The 12,996-nt window shown below is 42.8% G+C and overlaps 1 protein-coding gene across 9 annotated transcripts in view; it reads right to left on the bottom strand.

Annotated features, from left to right (window-relative positions):
* RNF130 (ring finger protein 130) overlaps positions 1 to 12,996 on the bottom strand; it is a 106,918-nt gene that overhangs the window by 24,008 nt on the left and 69,914 nt on the right. For 6 of the 9 annotated variants that reach the window (XM_070233708.1, XM_070233709.1, XM_023617014.2 and 3 more), the window contains 2 exons: positions 12,651 to 12,747; positions 10,297 to 10,501 (listed from right to left, as the gene is read on the bottom strand). In XM_070233708.1, the coding sequence (XP_070089809.1) occupies positions 10,297 to 10,501; positions 12,651 to 12,747 (302 nt within the window). Of the gene's footprint in view, positions 1 to 6,731; positions 6,826 to 10,296; positions 10,502 to 12,650; positions 12,748 to 12,996 lie in introns of all 9 variants that reach the window. The other 3 variants (XM_070233706.1, XM_023617013.2, XM_070233710.1) reach the window with 1 other exon arrangement.

Raw genomic sequence — 12,996 nt, 5'->3', positions numbered from 1 at the left:
CTGATCTCAGTGCTTCAGATTCGGGGTCAAATGGCTCAGCCACCTTAGATGTGTGTTCGGGTCAAATGGCTCAGTCACCTTAGATGTGTGTTCGGACTTCCAAAAGGAATGCAGGGAAAAAAAGTACAGGCTGACAGTATCTTGTTTAAAAAAGCAAGGACAATTATCCTACAATTTACAACTTTCCCTGATTTGAGCACATTTGCTGAATGTCCTGAAATCTGTAGCTGTTGTCTTTAAAATATGCTCCTTATTCATACCTCATACAAGAATGTCATTAATTATTCTGAAATAAGATTTGAAGAGTACAGACTTTCAGGGTTACATGGCCTATTACAGGAGCCCCCAGACTCTGTGTGTGTGTGTTCGTGTGTGTGTGTGTCTGTCTGTGTTCACGTGTGCGCGCACACGCACGTGCCTACATCACGTGCCTAAAGGTACCTGAAGTCTCCTGAGGTTTCCTGCGCTGTCCTCAGGCTAACACTGGCCCCCTGCAGCTGGCCCCTGGGACGCCCAGGCTTCCTGAGCCCTTGTACAGTCTGGTTCAATTTCCTGGTTTCTAAATCATGTCTTCAGTTCTGCTCTCTTCTCTCTCTGCTGAGTTCCAGATCCAGATTTCAAACCCTCTGTGGTGATCATACACCTCTCCAGCATCATTTGATTTCATCTCCTCCCCATCACCTTGACTTCCTCCTGCAACTCTATTTTCCCTTAAGCTATCTTCCTGAAAAACCTCAGACATTATCCACTGTTTCTAAGTCCAAACTGTGCAGTAGCCTCCCGCCACCACCACCTACAGAAGACACATCAAACCACACAACTCCTTGAACCTGCTCTGCTTTTTCCTCACTCTGTGCCCTAGTTATGCATGGCCTGGTTTCTAAGTCACTCCCTCCAGGAAGCCTTTTTCAACTCCCCCAGGGCAAAAGTGGCAGTTCCCCTGTGTCTGTGACACTGAGGGGCTGTGCTGCTTCATACTGTGCTCGGTCCCCAGGCACTGCCCTCCTTGCTCTCCCCACCTCCACCAGCGCCGGTAAGTGCAGAGCACTGAGCGGTGTAGCCCCTTTCTCCCCAGCGCTCCTTCAGGGCAGGGTCTGGCGCCCGGGGAGCGCTGGCAAGATGATGCCTAAGTGATGGCATTCACATAAAGCTCTATACTTTATTGTAGTTCATATTTAAGATAACACTTTGTTTTACTCAGAAAACTGGATATTAGATATAATTTCTTTATCTAATATATATATTTACAATATATTAATGGGCAAATTAAGATATTTAAAGTTATTTTGCTGCCTTTCTATGAAATTATCAACAACTAATGAAGCCAAAATATTAAAAATACTTCTAAAAAATAAAAAAATGACCACTCACGGACAGCACAGAAGTCCAATCAAAGGTCCTTGCAACCTCTAACCCTCTTTCTCTCATCACGTCTTTAGAAACCCCAATTTCCTGTCCTCAGCCATGTTATTCGGAGCCCTTCAAGGCTCTGCAGAGTAGTCAAAGATAAGCGGTGTCAAGGGAAGAGCTGGAACCCGAAATATTGGGCGTGGATCCCACGCCCTTCTTCCCACGGCATTTCTCAGGGGCCAGTAGGCCCCTCTCGGCCTCAGGTCACTCCTTGTGTATGTCTGTCAGCTCAGAGTGGCTAAAAGGAGAAGTAAATACTAAGAGGAAGAATAGGATTTATTATCAAACTGGGAGCAAGTTCACATCTTTGCTGGCACAGCTACCAGAAAGGCTGTCTCAGGAAAATAACAAACAATCCGAAATGGGTGTTAGTGTGAGCAAAAGATATTAGACAACTAAAAATTCAAAATTCTTTAGATCAGTGTTTCTCAAACCTTGGGTTGCAACCTATTAATGGATTGTAAAGTCAATGTAGGATTTCTTGACTAGCATTAACAACAACAGCCAAGTATAGAGAAGAATAGATCAGAGAATATTGCACGAAGTAAGGAAAATGGGAAACTTCTGTTTCAGTTATACATGTGGGAGCACTGGGTCACAATGTAAAATGTATTTTCCTTTTCTTTCTTTTTTAAAGATTGGCACCTGACCTAACAACTGTTGCCAATCTTCTTTTTTTTTCCTGCTTTTTCTCCCCAAATCCCCTCAGCACATAGTTGTATAATTCAGCTGTAGGTCCTTCTGGTTGTGCTGTGTGGGACACTGCCTCAGCATGGCCTGATGAGCGGTGCCATGTCCATGCCCAGGATCTAAAGTGGTGAAACCCTGGGCCGCCTAAGCAGAGCGCATGAACTTAACCACTCGGCCACGGGTCTGGCCCCTAAAATGTATTTCTTACAATGGGAGATGGTAAAAAAAAAAAAAAAGTTTTAAAAACATTGCTTTTGATACTTAAGGTTTTCAAAGAGGCAGCCAGCAGAGAACCCAATCCCTCTCCTCAGGCTCTGATCTCGCCTAGGAAGGGACCATTTAGGACAGACAACTTAAGAGGGACTCAGAACTGGAAGGCGTCTTAGACTTCCACCTGACGCAGGGTCTCCCTCTGAACAGCTCCGGCCTTGTAGCTTCTGTCTCAATAAGCAGGTCCTGGCAAGCTCACTAGCTTTCAAGACATCCTGTGTCAAGGGTGGACAACTCTGGCTGGCAGAAAGTTCTTTCTGACCTCAAGTGGAAATCTATGTCCTTGCAGATGTCTCCAGAACTACACAGTAAGTATCACCTTCTGTGTGCACTGGTTAGTCACCATGGCACTACTACGAGTATTAAACGGGGGCAATGCGGGTAGTAAACACAGCCCAGTACTTGTTCTTGGTAGACACTCAATAAACAGTAGCCATCCTCATCTTTGGGAGTCCTTCAAATACCTGGAGACACCTCTCACAGCACTCAGTCTTCTCTTTCCTAAGCTAAGCATCCCCAAGATATCAAATGATTAAGTTTTCAGACCCTTTCATACTGAGATATGTCAATGTTGCTCTTCAAGAGTCTCAGCAGAACAATTCAGAAACAGTGAGTAGAGAGTAAAATAGACACATGGATTCCTTTGACCTAGTCTATAAATTTCTCCCACTACGCTTTAGAGGACAGCTCATGGGGAGCACTGGGGGGACAACCGAAGCCCCTGACCGGCTGCAGCTCCAGGGCTTCTTGGTCTTGGGTTATGCTCTAGGATTTCACATTTGTTCCAGTTATTTTGTCACGTTAACCACATCAGATTCATTTCCTCCTGCTGAGACTATTCTGAATCTTGAACATCTGGGCTACTCTTGTCTGCAAATCTTAGGACATGATTTCTATGACTCAGAATTTAGGAACTGAGAAAGGGTTGTAGAGGACACCCAGCTGAACCTCCCATCAACCCAACCTCTCTCCTACATCACCCACGCATCTTATAACTTGTTCCTCAAAGAAAAACAACAGTGAAAATATTTACTTTTCTTATGTTAAGATAGAAACAGACTGATGCAAATATAAGCTGGTAAATGTTGGGATTTAACAAAGTTTATTTGAATAATGAAGTAGAGCAGGAAACCTCCTCTGGGAATTGAAGTTTAATAACTTTGCTTTAGGTACTAACAGAGGTATGAGAAGCTAATATATATGAATATATTTACCTTGCGTTTATTTGCTTCTTTGACTACTACCCTGTTTATATTTGCAAAGTCTCAAAATTCATTAGATTTGTTCTCAGTGTTAAAAAAAATTAAAGCACAATTAGTTATGGTTGAATACCTAAACAGTATTTCATCACAACACAAGGGAAGTGACTCCAGATCCATGGACTTCTGAGTGAAGCCAATAGCATCAAGCCCTGGATAAAGGTGCAGAGCATGGTGAGGGCGGAGGGGGCGCTTTCACCCTTAGCGGGGCAGCGAGCCACACCCTGAGGGGGAGGCTGGCCCCCGGGGTTCCACATGCCTGCTCTTACTTCTGGCCTGTACTGCTTCATCTTATCCACAGGGTTTCACCAGCGACTACACTGGTTCAAGGTCTTGCTGAAATCACAGTACACAAGTTCAGTGTAACTGTTAGAAAAGTAAACTATAATAGTAGCAATGGGCGTAGACGTGAAGTTTACTATTAATTTCTAAACAAATAACTAACGTGAAAACATGGAATCTATTTACGTAGAGGACTATCTTACAAACGGATGAGGTTACCCAGAAAATTAAAACAGAGCAATTAAATTCAAAAGGCGATCTCCTTTTGGCTCTAAGCTTTTGGTAAAGGCAAAAAGGGAAATAAGATAAATTTCAAAGAATTCATTAATAATAATTAAATTTTTTGCTAAAATAAGCTTTTCTCTGGAATTAAAATCACATAAGAAGTTTTCATCAATGTTTCTGGGAAAGAGACATTGAGTAAGAGTTGATTATTATCTTTTATTCCCTACAATTAAAACAGCCTTTAAAAAAGTTAAGTAACTCATGTTATTTAAAAAAATCAACACATAAAAGCACAATAGGAGGGAAAAACATCAGTCAAAATTCTACTAAATTAAAAATAAGCACCATTAATATTTTGGTGACCACCCTTTTATTTATACATAAATGTGTACATACACATACACACACACACACACAGACACACTTTCTCTCTTTCTAAATGGGATCATGAAAATTGTCGGCTCTGAAGAGTGGTTTTGACTGAAGGCACAGAAATAATATCAAATGAACAACTGCAGTATCAACCCTCCACGAAAGCCAGTGGGAGAAGGGTTGGAATAAGACATGGATCTAAGATCTCTGACTTAGATCTAAGTGATGCAGGCATTTATGGAACTGAAATATTACTTTGATTACTGACATGTAACATGTCTACTGAGCATTCTCTAAAATATCTGCTGCACGAACTGAGCATCTGGCAGACTGTGAGCGGCAGGCAGCAAGGTGACCACTAAATTACTTAATTAGTCTCTGAAAGTGCCCTGAGCGCCACTACTCGCTGTGATTGGCTTTAGCTCATTTGTGAAGATTTTAAGAAGCGGGCTTACATTGTCATCTAGTCTAATGGGTCAGGATGGGAGTAAGCAAAAGAGGTGATCACAGGTGAAATAAATATTTCCCTCTGAACTGAGGTTTGAATCGTAGGCACTCACAGAGCTCCTATGATTCTGTTTTCTATTTCATGGAAGAAAATTACATTCATTTGCCAAATGATGAAGGCACACGGCCATCTTATTCACAGGACTTTGAAGGAATCTCAGTGGATTTGTTGGGCTGACATTTATTGAGCACTTACTATGTACCAGGCACCGTGCTAAGCACTTTATGTGCTAATTCTCATAACACCCCTAAGATGCACTCCTATCATTATCCATGTTGGGGGTGACTAAAATGAGCATCGGCTCAGTAAAACTGCCCAGTCTCACAAGCAAAAACTGGAGGAGTGGGAAGTCACATCTAGGTATGTCTGTCTCTAGAATCTGAGCAGTTAATGCTGTGCTGGGCTGAAGTGAAAGTGTGTCAGCTGGGCCCAACGGAAGCAGCTAGCTGTTGACCTGGTGGGGGAGGCTGACACTACCTATCTGAAGGCTGAAGAACACCAAGTGACCACGACATCTTCCCAATAGGTGACAGGTCAGGGATGCCAAAGGGCACTTTATAAATAAATATCTAGCCAAGAGATCAGGTGAGAGGGAATAAAACCATGTCAATGCAAGTGGCGGTTACTTGCCCACTATCTCCACAGCTGGACGATGGGCATTCAATGATACCAATCACATGAGTTTGATTGGTTATCATTAATCAATTAAAACGCCAGGACATAACTGAATATGGAGAGCACATGAATTCTCTACCTGTAATAATTTAGGTTCAAATTTGGGTATTGTCCCAGGATTGCTTTCACCTCAAATTAGTTTTCATGAATACGGGTAAAAGAAATGAGTGAATAATATCCTACAGTAAACGCCCAAAATTTAAAATACAACAAATAAAACCTTTAAAAAGCCTTTTCTATACCTTACCCTGTGGAAAGCTACTCTTGGGAAATCACAGGATTAAAATGAACCTTACCAGTCATCTGGCCCAATTTTCCATCCTCTGAAAAACCTCCTACCTACAGCAGCCCTGCCAGGTGACATCTGGCTTCTGCCTGTCTTCCTAGTCCTGGGCACTCCCACTCTCACTCCAACAGACCCCTCCCCTGGGGAGCAGCCTCACTGACGGATGTTGTTCCTCTGAGTCCTCCCCTTTCATCTCACTTTGCCCCACGGAAATACAGTTTACACTTATTTTCTTTCCCCCTCAACGGTCTTCCTAATATTTGGAAACAGCAGGTCTTCCTGATTGCTTCTTTCTTGCAGGCTAAACATCCAAGTCACTGTTCTGTGACCACAGGCCCGGGTGCCAGGTTCCACCACAAGCTAAGTGTGTAAGACTCCAGGTAAAGTGTGATGAGCACCTAGTGAAGAGGGACTCCTGTCAATGATCAGGACACGGACATTCTTCACATCCTACGACTGTACTGCTTCCCTTGGCATTTGTTTGACATTGATGATTCCCCCTAGGCTTTTGGCTAATGAAAGCCCCTAGATCTTTTCTCAACTGACCTATTGTTGCTGAACAAGGTGAACTCCCAATCTGTGTTACTGACTAAAAATACATGTTGGTGAAATAAATTATTTTGCTAGCTATGATCCCATCAGGATCAGCATGAAACTGGTGGAAGCCAATTCTCACCATCTTTACAAAAATTACTCTACATATTTTCTTGGGATCATCTGGCACATGCAATCCAAAAAACAATTTGTTACTTACTCATTAGCATTCAAGCTAGCTGTGGCTCTGATGATCATGTAGCAGAGCGTGAGAGCACTGAGGAGGCCAAAACTGGCAATAATAAACCACTCTTCTGTTGACAAAGGAAAGGGAGGAAATCACTCTGGGGAGAAGGCTTAAGTCAAATCGATGTCAACATTTCCCTCAAATGCCACGAAGCAGACGTCAGCAGAGGTGTAGGCCAAGACTGGCCCAAGGAAGTGAAGCAGGAGGAGGTTTGCCACAGAGCTACTAACTGGAGAAGGTTAGTGGAAGTAGTGGTGAAAGCTGCAAGGGAGAAAGGAAAGCACGGCCCAAACGTTTCTTCCAGTTAAGGTCCTAAGGTTTGTGAGGAGTGTGGCCACTAAAAAGTGTGTAGTAAAATATGTAGATAAAATTGCACATGGACGTAGGTTTTTTAATTATTAATTTACGTGACAGTAAAGTAGACTACCCAGGCTTATACCCTTGCCTTCTTCATTTTGTCACTTCCGCATGGTTGTGTCGCTCATTCTTAGAGAAAGGCTTAGAAATATGGAGTAGTGGTTCCCAAAGGTCTTGTGGGTATTCCACCCCGTCCACGGGCTGGCCTTCCATGGCGTTGACGTACACGTTCTCTTCTCTCATACTTGGGCTTACTTATAGTTTGTACTTTAAAAAGACATCTTATTGGTGTCTTCTGGAAAGGACCACCCTCCACAACCCCACCGCTGGGAAGCAGCACTGGCTGTTCTGGCTTTGTCAAGCACCACCAGCAGGAAGGGTAGGTGGGTCACAAGCTCTGGTACACAGAATGCTAAGTGCTTTTATCTAGTCTCTCTCTAGGTCCAGGAGGTCCATTAACATTCTCCCATAACTTTTCAAAGTCTGTATTCTCAAGGTAACATTCTAAAAATGTTTACTGAGAACCTCAAAAATACCCTGAGAATCAATCTGATTTCCTAAAAAGTCTTAAATACAAAATATTTCCTAGAGTATACACTAAGTAGGGCTGGTTTAACAACATGCCACACATTAAAATTCCCTATATATCTGTAATAAGGCAGAGAGAAAAAATGTACACTTGGAATGCCAAATATTTATGTGCAAAACCTGTGTATAACATGGGTGTTTCTCAATCTGGTTTCCATTAATCTTACAACTATGCAAAACTGTGTGTGCCAAGGAATTTTTCTAGAAAAAGGTCATTATACTTTCATTGGATTGTAAAGGTAGAGATCTTCAAAAGCTTAAGAACTGTTCTTCAGGATTCCGAGTTGTTCTATGAGCGTTTCTCCGCCCACCTTGGTTTCTATCATTAAAATGCTCAGCAAACTCTCTCTTTTTGGCTAACAGTGCAGACACTCCTTCTCAGATCATAAATTCCTCATCAGTAGTGTGAGTTTATAACGTTTTTATTTAAGTCAAAATGAAGATTCAAGAACCCATACAAAACCCATCACTTTTACCCACAAGGAATTTAGGTGAGGAAAAATGTATACTGGTATTTAAAAAAATTAAGAGATGACTGGTCATCAATATCAAGAAGCTTAATACAGCATTCTTTCTTTTTTTTTCTTTGAGACTTTTATATATGATAAGCAGACTAACTTTTAGAACTTCAATTATGTCCCTGTTTCTGAATTTTGAACATACCATACATATATTCATGGCATTTCAGTTATAAACACCAGTAACCAAAAAGAAGTAAACACCGTTAAGCAAACACCCAATGGGCCCAGGGGTATTTTAACAGCAATCCACTGCAGCCGGAGTCTGGCAGCCTCTGTCTCCCCCGTGTGCATTAGCACAGTGCCTGGCACTCACTGGATGCTGCTGAAGGCACTGCAGCTGGAGTCTGGCGGCCTCTGTCTCCCCCGTGTGTATTAGCACAGTGCCTGGCACTCACTGGATGCTGGCTGAAGGCACTGCAGTTGCCATGGCACTACAGAGCTTTGAGGGAAAAGTAGAGGGAGCTTTGGTCTAATTTAACCACATGAATTTCATTTATTAACATGTAAATTCTGCTAAAGGTGAGCAATTTGATATACGAAGTAGTATTTTTTATCATCAAAACGTAAGATTTTGAAAGAACATTTCTATATAAAATATAATGGGGTCGTAGGTGCTCAATGAATGTCGATCAATGAAGGACACTCAGTAATACACAAACAACCTCGGTCTCCTTTATTACTACTAGACCAACTGTAAAAATCTAGACCATAAAACCTAAATGTCAAAGCAGGAAAACATGAACTCTTGTTAAAACAAATCACCAGGAAATGGTAAGAAAAGAGTCAAACTATATCAAAGAATAGCCTTTTAATTTTATAACTGAATGAAGCCTCCTTGAATTTGGACAAATGGCAGACTAAAACCTGGGAAATCATTCTCTAGTAATAATTTTTGGTTGGGTGAACACATGGACACTTCAACTGAACAGACCACATGAGTCTTGCTGTGTGAAGGGAAATACCTTCTGTGACAGCGCCCCCCTTTCACTGACTCCCAGAATTAGGCAGAGTCCCATGAGGCCCTGCGTTCAAAGCTACAGGCAAGCAACAGCATGTACTGGAAAAGGCAGCACCAGAGTGGTGACAGGAAGACGGGGTGAAGGTTGTTAGATGAAAAAATAACACATAAAGAATGGAATTGAAGAAAACAGCTGGCTTGTTACGGGGTGAACGTCAACAGGGCCCACACACACGCCTGCCAGCCCACTCATGCGGCTCTTCGGCATGGCAATCAGACACTCGGAGCGCTGCTTCTCTTCTCATCAACAGTTCAACAACCACGACGTTCATAACTAGCCCAGAGCGTTTTTTTTTTGGCTGAGGAAGATTCTTCCTGACCTAACATACATGCTGATCTTCCTCTATTTTTTAGTATGTGGGCCGCCAGCACAGCATGACCGCTAACAGAGCAGTGAAGGTCTGTACCCAGGAACCAAACCTGGGCTGCTGAAGCGGAGTGTGCCGAACTTAACCACTAGGCCACAGGGCCAGCCCCCAGAGCATTTTTTAAGGCAGATTACTCTTTGGCTTTTCTCCCACCTAGTGCACAATGATACCAAAGAGGTAAATGCCAAGATACCAAATTACATAAAAAGTGCAAAATAAGGTGAGCAGCAACAGGGCATCTCAACTGTTCCTAAAATAGTGAATTTCTGGGTTCAAAAGCTGGATTCGTTTTTTCTAGGTGGGCTGCAGCCTGGGAACTAGAGAGCACCGTGCTCAGTTATACAACACAGTCGAGACACTGCTGAGGCCCTGAGTCACATCTCAACACGCCTGTGTGCAGTGCAACCATTTCAAAACAGGTATATAAACAGCTACTAGGATAAACCTCTGAACGACCACCGCCAAACGGCAGCTATTCCTGTTATAGTTACACACAAATACACAAGCTCCTTATTGTAAAGAAAGTTTCATCATTTCAAATATCTGTGTTAACAAAAGTATCCATTGCTTTCTCAGTTACAGACTAAGTCATGTCCTGGTGACTGCCTCACATCTCCTCTGGAGCAGTCACCATACACCAAACATGAGCAGGAGATCCGCCTGTGCCTGGGCACGGGCCCACTTACTTGTTACTGCAATGTTGATCTCCCCTGTCCTGGGAGTGAGCTCCCCATCCTGAGGAAGAGGCGAGATCCCCGAAGTTCGAAGTGGTTCCAGGCCAAGGGAGTTGTCGCTGGTGAGGTCACCTAGGGCTGATCTTCGGTTAACTGCTTGGGTTCTGGTGAGCCTTTCCATGTCAAACGCCACGTTATCAGTACATGGCAAATTTGGCTGCAAAACAGTTCCAGATTAAAAGTACTTGTAAGAATAACAAATCTTTCTATAAAATTCTAAATGTCTGACACCCTGTTGAAGACTTTTAAGTTTTTCCATGTGAATTCCTCTCATTTCTCTCCCCACCTACCCTTTTCATTCTCACCCAAGTTTTTCTTTAAAAGAAAGAGATGATATCCTCCAAAAAATGGCACAAAGGAAAACCAAACTCCATTGCAGAAGTGAGAAAACTGGATACTTCATCTTTATACAGAAATGACAACCTTCTGTGGACATGGCTCACAGGGAGAGAGATTTATTAACATTAGTGTAGGGCTGGCAAACAGCAAAGTGTATCACTTTGGCTCTTATGTTAACGTTGAGTGACAGAAGCTAAGATAAAATACTCTTTCATCCTATTAACTTCTCTGTTAATGCCCCATTTATCTGGTAGTGAGTTTTGAAATATCTTCTACCTTTAAACACAAGTAGAGCACACGACCAAGAGCAGATCAGTGTTGAAAAGACTTTTGAACTGTAAAAAATAGCTGTTTCAAAACCTAAGCATCTACTCATGAAGGGAGAGGATTAGAGCTGCCTTGGGAACAAAGCTTAACAACTAGAAAGTGGCTATGACAGTATTCTGATGTAACAATACAGATATGTGGTTTCCCTAGCAACCTTTGGCTCTCTTAGCTGACAGCAGACAGCACATTAGAAGCAGAGCTGGGAAGGCTGGCTGAGAGAAGCCAGCAGAGAAGTGAGGGCCCACCAAACCCAGACAATGGCTGCCTGGGCAAGAGTCTGTTCTAGGTCACTCTACAGGCCAGTGAAAAAATACAGGACAGTGCAAGACCTGATGCTTACAATGACATCTGTTAGAGGAGGTTTATTATGCTAACTATATTTAAGGAACCATGATAGGTTATAATATAGTTTAGAAGGATTTTCATTAAAAACAAACAAACAAAAAAAAACAAAAAAACAAACAACAACCAAGAAGGCTAGAGGCAACAAAAGAGGCTAAGTTAATATTTTCCAAAGAGTCTACTACGTGCCAGGCATTATGGCAGATGTTCTAAGTTAAACTCCCCAACTGGGGTGACTTTGCCTCCCAGGGGACATTTGGCAACGTATGGAGACGTTAGTGATTGTGTGACCAGGGTGACATGCTACTGGCATTTAGTAGTAGAGGCCAGGGATGCTGCTAGACAGCCTGCGATGCAGAGGACGACCCCACCAGAAGGAATTATCCCGTCCAAAGTGTCAGTGGTGTTGAGGTGGAGAAACCTGTGTTAAACTATGATGTCACTGATGTGATCCCTGGAGATGGAGGATAAATGGGCGGTTACTGCCCAACTGGACTGCACCTAAACTGTCATCTGACAGCATATTTCAAATAGGACTATTTAGATCTTCTTTGGGTTGCAAAGCTAAAATGCAGAATTTATCTGTTGGGTCAAACTAACCTTTCTGCTCCATAAGGAGATTATTTTCACTTTTTTTGAGACCAGAAAGTATTTTATTTTCCTCTAAAAAGCAATAATCCTGGATATATACCTCTCTCGAGGAAGAAACTATAAGAAGTCTCCAAGGTCCTCGGTCAGTCAGCATGGGCTTTCCCGAAAGAGCCGAAGCTCTACACAGCACCTGACTCAAGCCCTGCCAGGCTATGAAAGGTGGGCACAGGGCTGGCACTGCCCACCTCCACTGCCTGAAACTGACCAAGGCCCAGGAGAGCAAAGCCAAATTCAAGAGCAAGGAACATGAGTGATGACAGCTTTACATTGTGCTGAATGCAAAAAAAATTTACTATTGGACCAGAGCCAAGTTTATATTTTATCCCTTTATTTTTTTTTAAAAAAGATACTGGAATAAAGGAAGATCACATTCTTCTCCCCGCCTCAGTTCTTCCCCACACACCCAGCACCTAGGAGAAGCAGCTTTCAAGAGGACAAGCACAGCTCTCTCTGTCCTCCTCCAGGAGTTCCCTGAGAGGGGCTGGGCTTTAAGTGTCCCAGAAGAGAGGCGCTGCTAGACTAACAGGCTACATGGCAAAGGAAGCCAGCGCTTTCTCGTGAGACTTAACCGTCTCCTTGGACTATGTTTAACAGGTTACACTTAGAGATGACACCACACGAAAGTAGTAACAAAATAGGAAACATACCACAATTCCCAGGGCCTTCAAAATATTAAGTTTGCACATAGGGCAGGTACAGTGTTCACTAAGCCAGGGATCCACGCAGGATTTGTGGAAAACATGCCTATAAAAAAATGGAGAATTGTACCACAAATTATATACTGAAAAACTGTTAGGCCAAAACCAAGGAAATGACATTTTTAGTCAGTCCATTTCCCCTCCTTTTAGGACATGTTCACAAGTCCCAAGAGGCAAATACTGGGGATGTCGTAAAGGCAGTTAGCAGAGAACTGAACCCGATCTTACAGCGACAGCACTGTATAATGAGAACCGAGAAGCAGTGTTTGGTTGTTTGGTCTTTTTATTCCACCAA

The sequence above is a fragment of the Equus caballus genome, chromosome 14 (genome assembly GCF_041296265.1).
Source record: "Equus caballus isolate H_3958 breed thoroughbred chromosome 14, TB-T2T, whole genome shotgun sequence".
NCBI lineage: Eukaryota > Metazoa > Chordata > Mammalia > Perissodactyla > Equidae > Equus > Equus caballus.
The sequence above is the reverse complement of the archived record's forward strand: the minus strand, read 5'-3'. Positions and strand labels throughout refer to the sequence as shown.